Raw genomic sequence first — 17,741 nt, 5'->3', positions numbered from 1 at the left:
GGCACAACTTCCTGGGCAAAGGGGACCGGAAGGCTTGGTGAGAGCTGCTTGCTGTGTTGTGAGCTTTTAGGACAAGCACTGTCACAGAAGGGACACATGTGGCTGATGAGCCAGTGTGTGTGTGAGCCCCCTCCACTGATTCCTTCCTAATCAGCAGGGAAAACATGAGGAAAGCTGTCAGTGCACACCTCAGCCTTTGCCTGCCCAGGTAGGGTATGGTAGAACATGGGGCGCATTCTACATGGGCTGGTCCATTTCTCCACATTTTTCTACTTTCATAATAAAATCTTGGAATCAATAAATGTGAACTCTTCAAATTTATTATTATTTATTACCATCAAGATTACCTAAGGAAAAAAATATCATTCTTTTGAGAATTGCTTGCTGATATTTTTAATGGCATGACACTGAATCTGTTGCTCTAGTTTGACAGGCTGGATATCTGAACAATACTGTACCTATTGATCATTAACAGGACACGACCTCTATTGATGTACATTTGGTATCATTTATTATAACAGTTTTCATAGTTCAGCACATCAATTTTTTCTGTATTTTTGGAGCTTATTCTGGAGAATATTTTTGCTGCCATTTTACTTATTTGATGTTCTGGTTTCCCCCATGATAAATTGTTTTTACTTCAGATGCCATTCCTTTGTAGCTGGCATGTAGAACAATATCTTAGGGCACACACAGACTGTGGAATTTGACTTCCAGTTCTCTCCATCACTCCTCATCATTACATAGGAAAATAGGCAGGACTTATGCCTGGATTTTATTTTTTAGAACAAAATAATCTGCACACTAAATTTTATCAATTTATTAGAGCACCTGGGACTAATGTGTCTGTCCTTTTCCTATGTACAAACTCTTCTAGTCTGGACTCAAATCCTCAGTGCCAGCAGGGACATGCATGCGAATTAGAATTTTGTACATGGCGGGTACAAGTGAGTGCCGCACCCACTGAAGGCATGGCAGGCAGACCAAGGACAAGAGCTTCGTCTCCTCAAGCTGCAGCAGAAGAGGCCCCAGTGTATTTTCTCTGCAACTTGGGAGTGTGTGGCTGGGAAGGGAACAGTCATTGTCTTCAGTGTATTGGCCAAAAAGGGACCTCACCCCGGGCTTTCTTCCAGTTGATGTTCCAGGGAGTGCAGAAGAGATATTGGAATCACACATTCTCCTCTGTTGTGCTATATGTGTAGTGCTATATATGCTATATGCTATCATATTGGAGAACGTATAATTTTACAAAAGTAGTCAATTACTGAGTGACTTCCTGGGCTGGTGTCATGGCATAGAGCAGCACAGTTATAAATTTAGTGCTTCAGCATGCTTTGTGAGGCACAAAGACTGAGTACAATGTTTTGTGTACATTCAGGACATACTCTCCATTTAAATAATGGTTCAGCCATTTAAAACACACAGGCTGTGGAGATAGCTCAGTGGTCTAAGCGCCTGCCCAGCTGACAGAAGGATCTGTGTGTAGGGCCGGGGAGATGCCTCAGTGGAATAAGCACCTCCCTCACAAGCGCAAGGGTCTGAGTTCAATCCCTGGTTCTGAAAAAGAAAAAAAAGAGGATCTCTGTTTGATCCTTGGTACCACATGCTGCACAGGCCTTGGAACCCCAGCAGCACTGTGCTTGTGAATGAGACTGGCATGGTAGCACGTGCCTATAATTCCAGGACTGGATAGTCTGGGACAGGAGGGTCAGTATGAGTCTGAGCTGTGTAGCAAGACCTTGTGTCAAGTAACTAAAGAAATAAAATATTAAGAACAAAAACTTATCATGAGCCAAAGTCTTATATAGTGTTTACCTATTAGAATCACACAGCTGCATTGGATCAGGCTCTGTCCTAACCACTATTTGTTAATTTCTAAAGATACACTGTTTAGGTAGACCATGTTCATAAGTATCAGAGCTGTGACTTCATCATATCATCACTTGAAATGCAGTTCAGCCCATGTTGTTGTCCGATGCACATTAGAACAGAAGGCTTTTTGAGTTTGGAAAGTCCTGCTATCATGTAGAGAACTTGTCTGTACTCTCAAATACATTTGTGTCTCTATTGGGTACAATTGAATGTGCACATGTTAGTGGACTTAAAAATCTTTCACTTAAGAATATCTTTATACAATTTATTAAACTGGGGTCTGGCAAGATAGCTTGAGGACAAAAGTGCCTGCCTAGGTAAGATTAGATAAAAGCATGGAACGTGGTTCAATCCTGGGCACCACATGTTGTGCCAGTCCTGCCCCTCAGGCACACTGAGCCAGCCACCAAGTCCCCATGTGCTGTTTCATGCCCATAATCCCAGAGTTAGGGAGGCTAAGACAGCAGGATCTCTATGAGTCCAAGCTTCATAGCTAGACCATGTAATAACCAAATACATTAAAAAATTACTAAACCAAAGAGATTCAACACATTGCTCTGTGATAAAGTTTATTAAAAATTAGAAAAATCTTAGTGTGTTTAATATATTTGAAACTCTTGAAGATTTTTGGATTTACACTCAATTTATATATTTTTCATTTCCTTTTTTTTTTTTCAGAGCTTGGGATTGAACCCAGGCCCTTGTGCTTGCCAGGGAAGCAACTTATTCTACTGAGCCATCTCACCGACCCCTAAGCCAACTTAACTTTGACCAGCTACTTTTCCAATGCTAATGAGGGCATCAGGCCTATATCTTTGAAACTAGAGAAAATTATCTTTTCTCACAATGTATATAGTTTAATTTTTAAACTTTATTTGTACAGAAAACAATGCTTCTTTTCATGTTTAATAGATTGCATCTTACTAACATGTCACAATTTATAAGTGAAAAATGATTCCTATAAATAAGTGAAGAATAAGTCCATATTGAGTCTCACTCTGCTGGTTATCTAGACCTTGATAAATACAGGATGGCATGCATTGAACTATTGCTGCATTATTTAGAATAATCACCCTGTGCTGATACTCAGAGGTGTAAACTTTGCCTGTACTTCTGTGCTCTTTGATATTATGAGTGATTGAAAAATATAGATGCGATTTTCACTTTGCTTCTCTGCTTCCGGGTGAAGGCAAAAGAGAAATAGTCTACACAGGCCCATGTCCTCACAAAAGCATAAATCCTGTATGTGCTCAAGCATGTAGGAGAAGAAATGGATTCTGACAGCATATTACATCATGGAATGAAGATGTATAAAAGAATGAAGCAGCATGGAAGTAGGCTACGTTATACAACTCAAAATACTTGGTGTTTCTGCACTCTTGTTAGTCACTAATTTGGGCTTCATGCCTGTGGGGCAATTACGTGCACCCCAAGCAGCAGAGAGCAGGTGTGGCTGTGAGGTTCACTTACTGTGACTGGTATAGAGACAACACAGCTGTGCAGACAATGTCCTGTGGGCCTGTCAGGTGACAATTCCTGATTGTACTTGGAAGACACAATGTCCAATATTTTTTAGTGACCTTGAGGGTTTCCTGACTATTTCCAGAGAAGCTTAACAGCAAATCCTCCAGTGTAATCTACTAGGAGCACATCTAATGGAATCTGTAATAGTGGCTCACTTAGGAGCAAATGTGCCCAGGAGGAGGGGTCACTCGGGTATTGCCATCAGTGGAACTGGATTACGTCATGGTGGCTCGAGGTACAGAAAATGATATGCAAGCACGATTTCTGTCTTGAGTTTTTCTCCTGGTCACCAGACCTCAGATGTAGATCCCAGGGTGACAATGGTGGGGAACTTCTCCAGGGAAATGGAGCAGGCAATTTTGACAGCAGCTGGGGCATCGGATTGTCCACCTGAGTCTCAAAAAATGTCATGCTGAAACACACACAGCATATTTATTTACCTGGCTCAGACTGTGATTTTCCTCTTCACTCAGCCCTCGGTTTTCATGCATATCTAGGATGTTGCCTTTGATTGCTATCTTCCTTCTCCTGCAACTTTCTGCCTCAGTGAGCACTATCGATAATGAAGACTGCATTTCCCGAAGAAGCACCAGTGTACGCAAGGATGGAGACATGGTGATTGGGTGTTTCTTGTATCTTTATTTTTATATCTACTACACTGGTATGATTGATATACAGCCTACTGGAGAATTCCACTTCATTCAGTAAGTGTCTTCTTCATTTGTTTGTTAACTTTCTGGATATTAAGATAGGTAATGCCTAGAGATCCATGCATGTATGAATCAATATTTTCTGTAGTGTTACCTGTTCTGTCCACCCTTATGTATACGATGGGTATAAAATTTGGACTCTTTTTATACATTGGAATGTGGGAAGAGAATATTCTTTTTATTTGCTTGCAGTCTTAGCTTCTTGTTTTCACTCTTAGAGTCTGAGAGAGAACCTACCCACTCATGCTCTGTGGTCCATGCCCTTTCTCAGACCTGGATGCCACTGCATGGAATTTGGTGACACTCTTTTTCATGACTGAGTCACTTAGTTTGAACTGAATGTTAAGTGGCTGCTGCCAAATATACTCTAATGCAGTAAGGGATTTGCTGAAGTTGCTATCATTCTCTAAGTATGACATTCCTTGTATTCTTACATCTTCTCTTCTGATATTTCTGCCCTTTCTGTTAGGAATAATTTGTTCCTGTAAATATTTAGTTGCTATTTCAAATAAACTTTAGGGTGCTCAGAGCTCCTGTCTCTGCAAGCTGAGCCAGAACAAGAAATGAAAAATCATCTGAGACACTTTTCCCACCCATGTGATTCTTCCTTAGTTGAATGTGTGTATCTTTTCTATATTCAGATTCTACTGTACCAGGTCTGACAAAAACATAGTTTAAAAAAATGAATGTTCCTAATGGTCAGAGAATTTCAGTGAATTATTTGTGCTTTTAGAACAAAAGGAGATGTCAGAGGAACATATCAAGTCTTACAGAGGATGCTGATCCACCGTGGTCTGGTAGCTGCTGCCCCTCAAAAGAGTTAAAACTAAATACAGAAATTTTTCCCTTGGTCCTAGCACAGTAGCATGGCATTGTTTTGAATATACACGTATGATTTTGATGAGAATTCTAATATGAGAGAAACTCACTGTCAGGTTGGCCAGCTTCCATGGAATTTATTTCTTGCCTGTCTAGAAGATACAGGTGTTTGATACTTCAAGTACCTGGCAAGGTCTAGAGTTCTACAGTCTTCTTGCTTCAGGTCACACACAAAGTTGGGACACTGCCCCTTTTGTGTTAACTAGAATTTTTTTTCTTTTCTTAAAATATTTTTATTGAGAAACAAATATCAATGAGACAGTTTCAAATCTGATTAGTAGAACAGTTTCAATAATTAATACATTGCATATTGTTGTCTTAGTAGCTATTCATTGTACAAGATACAGACATGATATCTTGTGTACAAACTATATTAGAATAAATATCTCTATTTATTGAATTAGGAGAATATAGCTGCATATTTATCCAACTATTTTGAATATACAGATACAAAATGGTCATTCATTTGTGTCCCCTATTTGGTTTAGTTTTGTCAGAGAAGGGTATGCCATTGTCACTTAATATTATAAGTGCATGAATTCAGCAAAATATTCCCATATAGTCTAGTAGTCCAAAATAGTAGTGGGTTTTCTGTAAGATTGGCAATGTCAGAAGTTGTTGACTTGAGCCTTTTGCAGTTCAGTATATTAATTTTGCTTTACTTTTTATACTTTTTTTTGTACTCTTCTGCTGAATGGTTAAAACCAAGATAAAACAAGACCTATACAACAAGAAATACAACTTATATATTTGACAAGGTCAGTCAGATCCCCTCAGCATTTACCCTGAATCCTGTACTGCAGTTTGTAGATCCTTTGTCAATGTCAGCCATGTGAATGAGTCATGGCCATTGCTTGACCAATTTGCTCTCTGTAAAAGCCTGAGAGAATGTTTTCTCTCCATGTGACTCTCCTTAGGTACACTCTACATCATCAATCACTTTCCTCTGTGGCCCCATATTCTCCTTGATCAGAAAATTTGGGCACAACTGAGTTACAGGATGTTGCAGCACAGGTTCTCCCATGTTCTGAGTCTTCACTGACCTTGAAAGGCCAGGACCAAAATGTTGGCTGTTCTTCAGCCCTCCTTTTTCTCTAATTTTTGGTCTGCAAACTTAGTTGTCAACCACCAAAAGAGAAGCTTATTGTTATTACCCTACAACCTAGGCAGTTGAGCTAATATCACTGTCTGTCTGAATATCAAACATCTTTGTGATGACATGGAACAGGTATTTTTCATCAAGTATTGATATGTTACACTTTAAGTCCCTACAGAACATGAAGAAAAAAATTAGAAAATTAAAATATATTTAAAAAAAATATTAATGAACAATTACATATTTTTACACAGATGTTTAGAAATCTGACCATACACAGCATTGTAGCAGGACAGTCACACAACACCCTTTTCCTTTCTCCTGCCCTCATTCACTACCCCCTTCTTTTTTAAACAAACATACCCCATGCTTGTAGTGCCTGTCATTCTGGTCTTCTGATTATGTGCTGCTTGTCATGACACGCCAGTGTTAACTGGAACTTAAGGGCATTCCCTGGCAGGAAGATTTTAGGATCCCACCCATAGAGAGGACACTGTGCCTGGATATTTCCCAGTCAGTGCCATAAAAATGACATGAAGAGGCTACTCGGAACTGGAATTGGAATTTCAGGTATGGAATCTCTTCCAACCTCGTGATGTAAATTTTTCTGTGCTTTCCTTTTCTGTGTAATTATTTGTGTGTTGGCTAACAGTTCAATAAACTTTGTTTTATTGTTTTCACCTTTCTGATAGAGGATTTTGTTATTTGTGAATTCAGGCACCTATATTACACAACTCTGACTGTGGTTTCTTTAATGCACCATATTTGGGAGCAAGGCCAGCAGGGTAAAATCCAGGGCCTTTCACTTCTGTAGAAGGGGTCTGTATCTTTCTCATAACTTTGTATTTCCATGTTGGCCATTAAACTCAGGATCTTGCACTTACCAGGCAGTCATTTAATCCACTGAGTTACCTTCCCAGCCCCACACGCCTTATAATATCCAGATATTTCCTTGTATTTTAATTCCTGAAAAGTTTGCTATGTTCACATAGTATTTAAGACAGGAACTTCTTGTGCTGACTATGCTACCAGCAAATATCTGGGCTCAAGAATTTCTTCTGGTTCAGCTTCTTGAGCATCTGGCATTATTGGTCATTGTACCCTGAATATGTGTTTTTCTTACATCATTTTTGAAAATTTGTGTTCCCATAGATAGGAATAGTATGCAAATTATAATTCTGATACCTGCCACTGAATATTTCTTCTTAGTGATACATCAGAATAATTTTAGTGTTTAACTTATAACAATCTCCTGGAAATCCCCTAAGGCCTGAGAGAGTATTAGTAACTCCTGTCACTTATGGAAAATTATGAGAAGGATTTTGTTTGATCAGGACATGAATCGCAGTATAGAATGCACTGAAATGTGGTTTGTATGAGGAGGGGAGATTCTGAATGGAGAATGGGCCAGTGTGCATTTAGACCTCACGAGCACCATGGAGGAGGATCATGAGGGAGTCTGGCTAATTGCTCCTGAGTGGACCCTAACTAAAGAGAGTCCAGTGAGATCAGAAGACATCTTAGTATAGTGGGTATGATCAGGTATCAGTTGTTCTCAGATTTCAAGACTAGCTCACATATGTACGATCTGTTTCTATTCCTAGGAAGAGAGGATGAACTACCTACTTTTTTGTTGTCCTCTGCTGTTCCCACATATGCACAGAGTATTGGGCTGCTTTTGCAGGCGGCCCTGCTCTAGGCCCACACACTGTGAGCTCTGTCTGTAACTGGAAAGAACGCAAGTGCAGGTCTGAGTTTTTGTGCCCAGGCTGATGCAGGCACCAGGAACATGAGTTTGGGTATCAGGAGAGAATTCATATTCCTGCTAAAATGAGACGGAATGAAATTTGGGGAAATAAAAATGTTTATAAGTAATCCATATATTTCAGATCGACTTTATATTGAAGAGTCTGATTTTAGTATTTTAAAGAATAAATTTTTCAGATATGCACACACAGTGGACATTTGATTTATTCTTTAGCTTTGGTAGCACTGTGGCTTTTCTGCTCGTAATAGTAAACAGAGTCAAAGTAGCATTGTTCTGTCTCTGTATTTATCATTGTCTTTTCCTTACATAGTATTATAAATCTTCAGAATAATTATTATTACTGCATAACATATCCTTTATACATATCATAATTTAATTCTCATTCATTTTTGGATGTTCCAAAATTTGTAATTAATGCCTTCTGTCATTTAAAGAGGACAATAGACGTCTGATACTTAGAGGAATGCTCGCTGATCAAAACTAATGAGCTTTGAAGAGCAAAATGGCTTAGTTCAAAGTTATATGTTCTTTAAATTACCTTATCCTTGAAATTACCAAACCACATACTGCTACAAAATAATGGGATTTTCAACAGACTTCTCAGAGAAGTAACATTTCCTCAGCATTTACAATGGACAACTGGTCTAAGTAGAAGTTGCACAGGTGACAGCATGTTGATAACATGGGAATGTCCTTTATTAACATTTGCATTGTTCATATGACTTTCATTACTTCATGAGTATGTCATTTAATTTCTTATCCCTTGACAGCTCTTTTTAATTTTAGAAAAGAACTTCTAACATTTAAAGATGTTTTCCATATTAACAAAAAGAAAATTTTATTGGAAAATTATTTTCAAGTGATTTACCTGACATTTTGCTCATTGTATTTCTACATAAATCATGATTAGCCAGAAATAGATTTCACTGTCTAGGTTAAAAACACATGCCTATAATTTGCAGTTTTCTTGTTCCTATTTGCACTTGCAAAGTTTAATGCTAGAAATATTTTTTCTGTTATGTTGATTACTTTTATATTCTTATCAAATGTGTAGTATCTCCAGAAGTTGTTTTCTGAAAAAATATGCATTCACTTGATTTTAGTTGTCAAAATATTTTCAATATGAATAACACAACTGAATATTTGTGAATTCCATTCAAATATGATAAAAAAGATAGATGATAATAAGAGATACATAGAAATTATATAGGTAGATGATAGATAGACTGAGATTGACATAGATAGAGGTTGCCTTTTTATAATCTGTCCTATTGATGCTTGTTAGTTACTTTTCTGTAATATTTTCTTTTTATGTTCTATTGCACTACTTCTGTAGATTTTGCAAATTTCAGAGCACTTTTGTAACATTTGTCATTAATATAAAAATTATCTTCTTTTCATGTTTTTAGTAGTGTCAACTTTGACAAAATGTGTTTATATAAATATATTTACATTATGTTCTTTTTGTGTATTTGGTACAGGGTCTCACTACACAGCTCAGATTCTCAGGGGTCCCCACTTTGTGGTCTCCCCAGGGCTGGGATTATAGGTGTGTCCCACCAGGCCTGGATTCGGTCACTGGCTCAGCCTACCTGAAGGCGTGGCAGACACGGCTTTTGGTACAAGGACTCAAGATTGAAAACTCTGGTCCATGTGCTTGCCTAAGCAGGCAGGTAGATGGCTGAGCTATCTTGCCGGCCCAGCAATAAATTGGTTTTAGTGGTCTTACTATTTACTGGAATTTTAGGGCTTTAAATATTTGTTATTGTCCATTTTGTTAAGGCTACTGCTATAGCATATAGTTTTTCCTGAAAGAACTTTCATTTATCAATTTTATATTGGAAATCTCTTTTCTTCATTAACTTAGTTTTTGCTGGGTCTATACCAGAAGATTTTTAAATTTTTTTTAGGTGAATAATCTTATTAGTAATGGGATAGTCATGCCTGCTATTCTGTTCAATTCTTTTATTCTTTCCTGACTTGCTGAATATATATTCGGTGACTTAGAAATCACAGAGTAGGGACTATGGAGGTAGCTCAGTATCCTAAAGTACCAGCTTAGGCAAGTTTAGGGAAGCGAAGGCTCCATGGTTCCATCCCTGGAACCACATGCTGTACCAGCCCCACCCCCACGGCTTGCTGAACTGGCCACAAAGGAAATAAAAAAGAACAAGAAACTTCACTGCAATAGTAAGTAATTCTGATGCTAAAGAAATCTTGTTTCCACAAGTATTTCAATGAAAGTACTCTTGATATACAGGTTCTTTAAGAAGATTCGTGACACAACATTCAAACCTGATTGCACTTTGTCAATAGTACCTTCGGCTTTCTTTAAATAAATCTTTGGGAGGGGAAGGGTAGAGCAGCTATCTATGCAGTAAATCCTTGGAGGGAGTGTGAACATGTACTCCTGGAGTTCACCCACCTTAATCATGACTCACTGCTTTATTCTTTAAGCATAATCTGGATTTTGAGTTGGAAGAATGTCAGTTTTATCTTTCATTCTCTATCTATATTATATTTCTAAAGAAAAACATAGTGTAAATGTATTCAGATAATTTAAACTTCTTTTTCTTTTTTTTTTTTCGGAAACGGGGATTGAACTCGGGATCCTTGTGTTTGCTAGAGAATCACTTATTCTACTGAGCCATCTCCCCGGAACCCAGACAATTTATTCTGAATGTATATAGCAAGCACATATTAACTCCATAACAAATAAAAAATAATGTTGAAGCAACTCTTCTTGGAATCTAGTAAGGACACAAAGTTCCTTTATGGAAAATTCATGCCCCTATTGTTGTAATTCAAATTGTCTTTTAAAATCTTAATCTTCTACCCTTACCTTTTTAATGAAAAAATTATCAATTTGTTGAATATAGGGTCTAATTGTGCAGTTCATACTTGTAGTGATCTTCCAGTCTGAGGTGCCAGAGTGCTTGGATTAAAAGCATGTACCACCATGACTGGGGTTCCCAGTCTGGCACTTCATGTGGTAGTGGAAATTGAACACAGGATCTTGCACTTGCCAGTCAGGAACTTAGAGTGCTGAGCTATCTTGCCAGCCCTAACTTCATCACATGCATATATGATTCTTATGAGTGAGGGGAATGAACATGAGTATTCAGGCTATAAATGGTGCTGGAATGAATTGAAAAATGATCAATGATGATATCTTTTCTTAAGGTCCTCTGTGTTCTCTATGCAGGCTTACACCTAGCAATTACCAGAACTACCTGGCCTTCATTTTTGCAATAGATGAGATCAACAGGAATCCTCGTCTTTTACCCAACATTTCTCTGGGCTATGAGTTCCATAATTTCATTAGTAGTCATTGGAGGATACTAGAGAATTCCTTCATTGTGCTCACAGGACAACACGAGATTCCTAATTACATTTGTAGGAGAGAACGCAAGTGTGCAGCAGTACTGACAGAAATGTCATGGGAAACCTCAGCTCAGATTGGACCACTGCTGGAGCTCTACAGATTTCCACAGGTGAGGGTTGGTGGGGCAGGAAATGAAGAAAACACTTCCATTATGCTTCACCTACATGGAACATTAAGGGTGAAAAATGAAGCTGATATTATTATCTTTCTAGGTGCATATTGTACAAGAATCTAAAGAGAGGGACTTAGTGATCTACTTTCAATTTTGTTACTGTATCTCTTCTGGTATCAAAGGGAAAGGAAAAGGGGGAAGAAATATGTTTCAGTGATTTCTGAATATATTCATTGGTTAAAAATAACTTGTCCTGTGGGAGACATTGATAATAATAGGAGGAACGTGTGTCTTTTTCCAGCACTTGGTGGTGTCATTGAGTACACTTAGAATTGCTATTGTGCTTTTCATCAACACTCCACTATGCTACCCAGTGTTCTTTTCCTTTAAGGTTACCTTTGGCTCATTTGATCCTACACTGATGGACAGTGGCCAGTATCCTTCTTTCCATCAAGTGGCCCCAAAGGACATATATTTGGCCCTTGCCATGGTGTCCTTGATGCTTCATTTCCAGTGGACCTGGGTAGGCCTGCTCACCACAGAGAGCCATAAGGGTCTTCAGTTTCTCTCAGATATAAGAGCTGAAATGGACAGGAACAAAGTCTGTGTGGCCTTTGTGAAAATGTTGTCAACTGTGGCTGTGTCCTATCACCCAGCTGGAAAGAAAGATAACATCCTGACTGCAGAGATGTCATCTGCCAATGTGGTGGTCATTTACTGTGACACTGATAGTGTACATGATGTAAACTACAGCATAGTGCAAAACTTACTGACATGGAAAGTCTGGGTGACAAACTCACAATGGCATGCTGACCTGGCTGGGAGAGATTTCATCAATGACCCGTTCCATGGGATTCTTGTTTTTTCTCACCATCATGAAGAGATTTCAGGTTTCAAAGATTTTGTCCAGGCAGCTACCCCTTTCAAATACCCAGAGGACACTTACCTTGTTATGTATTGGTCCAAGAAATTTGACTGCTCATTCTCTGAGTCTGACTGTGCCTTGAGGAACTGTACCCCTAATGCCTCTCTGGCTTGGTTGCCTCTGAATAGTTTTGAAACAGCCATGAGTGATAGGAGCTACAATATATACAATGCTGTGTATGCTGTGGCCCATGCTCTCCATGCCATGCTTTTAGAAGAAGTGCAAATGCCAACACTCAGAAATAGAAAAGTGATGATGTTTCCCCCCTGGAAGGTAATGTGTTCTGTTGGAATGTAGGCAGTGTCATCAAGCTGCCTCTCTCAAGCTCTTCTATGTGCTTCACCTAAGAATACTAGAACAATTTCTTCAACATTCTAAATATTGAGATTCACACATAATTAAGGAGGTGGTTCTTGATGTGAATGACCCACTGGCAAGGGGAAGTAAACATGAGGCCAGCTCCTTGCTTCTGCCTAGAGGAGGTCATTGCTTTACACATGTATATATGCTCCATATTGTTCATAATGGACAGCAGAAAAATTGTCATCACTTAGAAAGATAAAGACATTAAATCTCTCTGTTTATGAACCCATTTCTAAGGTAGATTCTATGTGAATAATCAGATAGACAATAGAAGTTGTGGGTTTTACATGCTTTTCTCTACATTTGATGTTTTGCCCCAACACAACTCTATGCTTTTTTTAAATAGTCTTTCATAGAATATTTTATTTTTCTGAAACTGAGTGAAATTTCTTGAACGTGGTGACTTTCTAGTCCTGAAATGTTTGTGTGCTCTAATGTAATAGATACCAGTGTTAAGGTTGCTTTAGGAAAATGAGATTAAAGATGCTTATGATCTTTACCTGACCCATAATATTTGTCTTTGCCTGGAGCTCTGTCCTCATAGGATAATGTATTTTTTTAGCTGCATCTCTTTCTGAAGAATATTCAGTTTTCCAATCCTGCGGGGGACTTAGTGAACTTGGATGATAGACAAGAAATGGATTCAGAGTATGACATTCTTAATTTTTGGAATTTTCCAGAAGGCCTTAGACTTAAGGTTAAAGTTGGCACATTTTCTTCCCGAGCTCCACATGGCCATAAAATGACTCTATGTGAAGATATGATAGAGTGGGCCACAGGAGATACACAGGTACGTTGTATCTAATCATGGCACACTTACGAACCACAAGTGAACTAACTACTGGCACAGACTTTGTGCCACCAAATTTTTAACATGTAATGGTCATATGTGAAAATTCAGTACCAAAAGTAAGTTTTCAATTAAAAAAGTTACAACCTTTCTGATGAGAGGAACTATAATGCATTTAATTAATTATTAATTTCTAAGTATATTTAATAGTATGAACCAAGTTTACCATGCAAGTAAATAATTTTGCTTATGTACGTGTACAATTTAAGTTCATCCCTCTAACTCAGGTGAAGTAAGTAAATGTCGAAGAAGTTACCAAATATATTTTTTTCCTTAGACTCCTCACTCATTCTGCAGTGAGAGTTGCATTCCTGGCTTTAGGAAAAGTCCTCAGGAGGGAAAGGCTGCCTGCTGTTTTGATTGTACCCCATGTGTAGACAAAGAGATCACCAATGACACAGGTAGGAATGTGTCCTGGGGAGACAGTCTCACTCTGTGTTATCTTCACTCCATCCACAGGAAATGGTAAAAAAGTTGAAGAGGACACCAAAGGTAAAACACTTCCTTCACTGTCAAATTATTTGTTATAGACGGTTACTGCCTGTTGGAAAACACATTTTCCTCTTTGAAATTCACTGAAACTCATTTTCCTTTTATGCCATTCTTATTCATCCTTCTTTTTATTTTTTGTTTTGCACTGCTAGAAATGGAACCAAAATTTGGTTTATCAGTGGCCTTTGTGCCCAGGTATTCCTATTTGTCATTATAAGACAGAATGTCATCAGTTTGCCTCAGACTGCCTCAAACATTCAATAGACCTGTGTCAGCCCACTAAGTATCTGAAATAACACATAAGCATCATCATACCTATGTACATTGGTTTATTTTCTAGTTCCATTAAAATCATTATTTCCTCCACACAAGTCCTGTCCCTCTAATCACAGCTTCTGTGCTCCATCTCCATTGTGAAATTTAATGCAGAGCAGTATTAAAGTCCATCCTTTACAACCTTTGCAACCACAGCAAGATTACAGTCAAGACAAGGGCAGGCCCACTTCAGATTCCAGTGTCTGACACAATTATTAAAACAGAGCCCATGCTCAGAGAGTGTGAGTTTGATTAGATGAAGGGGGTTGTATTTCATGTAAAATATGCTTATAACACAGCACAGTCCAACTTTTAGGATTAATCCCCGTTAATCTGGAATGCACAGGCCAGTAGGGGAGACAGCTTGACGCATGAATTAGAGACTATACCACAGAAATTCAAGAATGAAATGAACACAGAATACACGATTTAACAAGTGACAATACCTACATGGCAGGAGGAAATGTTGGGAATTTTTACAGAGGCGATAGCTTTAGTAATAGATGAAATATCTGGTGAAGCATTAATAGATTTGACTTAGATCACATAAGTAAGTTAAGTAATAAAGGTTGATCTTATTAGTTTGTAAAAACACAATGTTTTATGCATATGCCAGATGTAGAAGTAAAACTATGAGAAATAGTGTTATTTTGGAATTAATCTCTATATACGTGCTGTTAATTTGTGCCTAGAAAATCATGGGGAAGTGAGGTGTGGTAGAGCATGCCTGCAGTCCAGGGATCTGGGAGGTGAGATAAAAAGATTTTAAGTCAGAACACAGCAATGGAAACCTAATGATTTAAGGAGATCCTTTCTCAAACTAAGAAAATGTAAAGTGGTGGGAAATATATCTCAGTGTAAAGTTTGAGGTCAGTCGCACATAAAGTAAAACACACACAATGAAAGAAAAAACAAGAAAAACTACCAAAAAATGCCAATTCATTCCAAGCAACTCCAATGAGTTTCTCGGCATAAGCCTATAAAAATGGTAACAATAAGTGTAGTCAAGCAACAATTTTAATTTTCCCCAGATATGGAACAGTGTGTGAAATGTCCTGAAGATCAGTATGCCAACAGTCAGAGAAACCACTGCCTCAAAAAGTCTGTGACCTTTCTGGCTTATGAAGACCCCTTGGGGAAGGCTCTGACTGGCACTGCCCTGAGTCTCACTGTCCTCACAACTGCTGTCATTGGGCTCTTTGTGAACCACCGAGACACTCCTATTGTCAAGGCCAACAACAGGGCTCTCAGTTACACACTGCTCATCTCCCTCACATGCTGTTTCCTCTGCTCCTTGCTCTTCATTGGCCCTCCTAATGCAGCCACCTGCATCCTGCAGCAGACCACATTTGGAGTTGTGTTCACTGTGGCTGTTTCTACTGTCTTGGCAAAAACTATTACTGTGGTGCTGGCCTTTAAGGTCACTGGTCCAGGCAGAAGAATGAGGCAGTTGCTGGTGTCAGGTGCACCAAACTACATTATCCCCATTTGCTCCATGATCCAGCTCACTCTCTGTGGTATCTGGATGGGGACAAATCCACCCTTCATTGACAGAGATACATACTCTGAGTATAGCCACATCATCATCATGTGCAACAAGGGCTCCCTCACTGCCTTCTACTGTGTACTGGGATACCTTGGCTCCCTGGCCTTGGTGAGCTTCACTGTGGCTTTTCTGGCCAGGAACCTGCCGGACACCTTCAATGAAGCCAAGTTCCTGACCTTCAGCATGCTGGTGTTCTGCAGCGTGTGGGTCACCTTCCTGCCTGTGTACCACAGCAGCAAGGGGAAGGCCATAGTGGCCATGGAGGTCTTCTCCATCTTGGCTTCCAGTGCAGGGCTGCTGGGCTGCATCTTTGTCCCCAAGTGCTACATTATTTTAGCAAAACCAGAAAAAAATTGTCTGACTGGGATCAGAGACAAAACACATTCTGGGAGAAACAAGTCTTATCATTGAACTTGTTTCCTAAAAATATGCACAGAAGTCCTGAATTCAAAGTTGAACCATATGTGAAATTAGGTACTATAGTCTACTACACCATTGACATGTTTAATAACTGATGCAACTTCTTTTCCTCATAGAAGATATTCCCTAGAAAGTGTCATCTTCATTTCTTGAAGTTGAATTTTTTCTAGATATTTTGTTTTCTGTTTAAGACAGAATTTATTCTATTTCTGCTATAACAAAATTATCACATTTTATCTTCTCTTTCTTTTTTATTTCTCAACTTTTTTGTTAATGGATAATAAATTCCTTCCTGTACCCCCCACTGTTTCTGAATCATGCAGTGTTTCTTTCTGGTTTTTTTTTTTTTTTTTTTTTTTGGAGTATCCTGTCTTCAATGCGTTGACTATAGTATATTTTCAAACTGGCATTTATGTTTCTCTTCTCACACGTCCCTTTTGCAATTATTAAGGCTTTCCTGTGGCATCACTTTTGTGATTCTAGAATTGGCTGGTCATATGCAAGTGTAAACACCGTTGACTATATGATGCCAATGTATTGATTTAATAGGTTACATTGTGGAAAAACCTGGAAGTATGCAGTGGAACATTGGCTTTTCCAAGATTTATATTTCATTTTGTTCTTTCAATCCTCTTTTACTGATAGCTATATATGTGTGCAATGTATATTTTTGTTATACTATGTAAGCTTTATTCAATAATATTTCTTGATATTTTTATATCCAGATATTTTAAAGGGTTTTTAAATAATGTGAGAAGAAATGGTTTACCTGCCATATGTTCTATAACATATATGTACCTATGGATTCATATTAATTTTTACACATGGAGTTTTTTGGTTTTGGTCTTTTAAAAATGTTTTTGATCTGAGTACTCTACCAATGTGTCGCTGGAGGGTTTTGCCAGAGAAGTACATATACAATGAGATGTACTAATGTATAACAAATTACTTCAGACAGTCAGCCACAGAGTCAGAGGAGTAAGCATGCAGACAATGTCTACACAATGGAAACTAGCGAACTCCATTCAGGGTGTAGAGCTCACAGCAGCGTGCCATGCAACTCCATCTCAAGAGACCAATGTGTCCACGACAGAAGGCCCATAGGTCTACAAGGGAAGGCTGGAGGAAGTAAGGCAGATGTCCAAAAGTCTACCCTAGCAGCCAGGAAATGACACCGAAGCTGAAGGTGAAGAGTGGAGCTCCTCAAAAGAAAAGGAAATGTCTGTTTCCCTTATGTCGCTCTTATATACATTAAGTGTTGAGCCACCCTAGTGTGTGGAATGCTGAGCGAATTTAGATAAGCTCCTAAAAGTTTAAAGTTGACACAATTGATCAAATGTAGAATACATGTCTGTCTCAAATGAATGTTAAATAACTAGGTGGATGTAGCTCACGATGTGCCCACACCCAGTTGCTGTCATCTGAGTCATTATGTATCCTTTGCCCCTTTGTATATATATGCAAATACACTATATATATAATAT

General features: G+C 38.5%; 1 protein-coding gene across 1 annotated transcript in view; it reads left to right on the top strand.

The window, feature by feature from the left end:
- Positions 1–16,248, top strand: part of LOC101592925 (vomeronasal type-2 receptor 116-like) — a 46,283-nt gene extending 30,035 nt beyond the window's left edge. The window contains exons 5-11 of the mRNA XM_023707438.1: positions 3,259–3,398; positions 3,894–4,100; positions 11,055–11,343; positions 11,738–12,544; positions 13,197–13,424; positions 13,762–13,885; positions 15,323–16,248. Coding sequence (XP_023563206.1) covers positions 3,259–3,398; positions 3,894–4,100; positions 11,055–11,343; positions 11,738–12,544; positions 13,197–13,424; positions 13,762–13,885; positions 15,323–16,248 — 2,721 coding nt within the window. The remainder of the gene's footprint in view (positions 1–3,258; positions 3,399–3,893; positions 4,101–11,054; positions 11,344–11,737; positions 12,545–13,196; positions 13,425–13,761; positions 13,886–15,322) is intronic.
- The last annotated feature ends 1,493 nt before the right edge of the window (positions 16,249–17,741 follow it).

This window comes from Octodon degus, unplaced genomic scaffold (genome assembly GCF_000260255.1).
Source record: "Octodon degus isolate 3935 unplaced genomic scaffold, OctDeg1.0 scaffold00290, whole genome shotgun sequence".
Classification (NCBI taxonomy): Eukaryota; Metazoa; Chordata; class Mammalia; order Rodentia; family Octodontidae; genus Octodon; species Octodon degus.
This window is presented reverse-complemented; position numbering and strand designations above follow the sequence as displayed.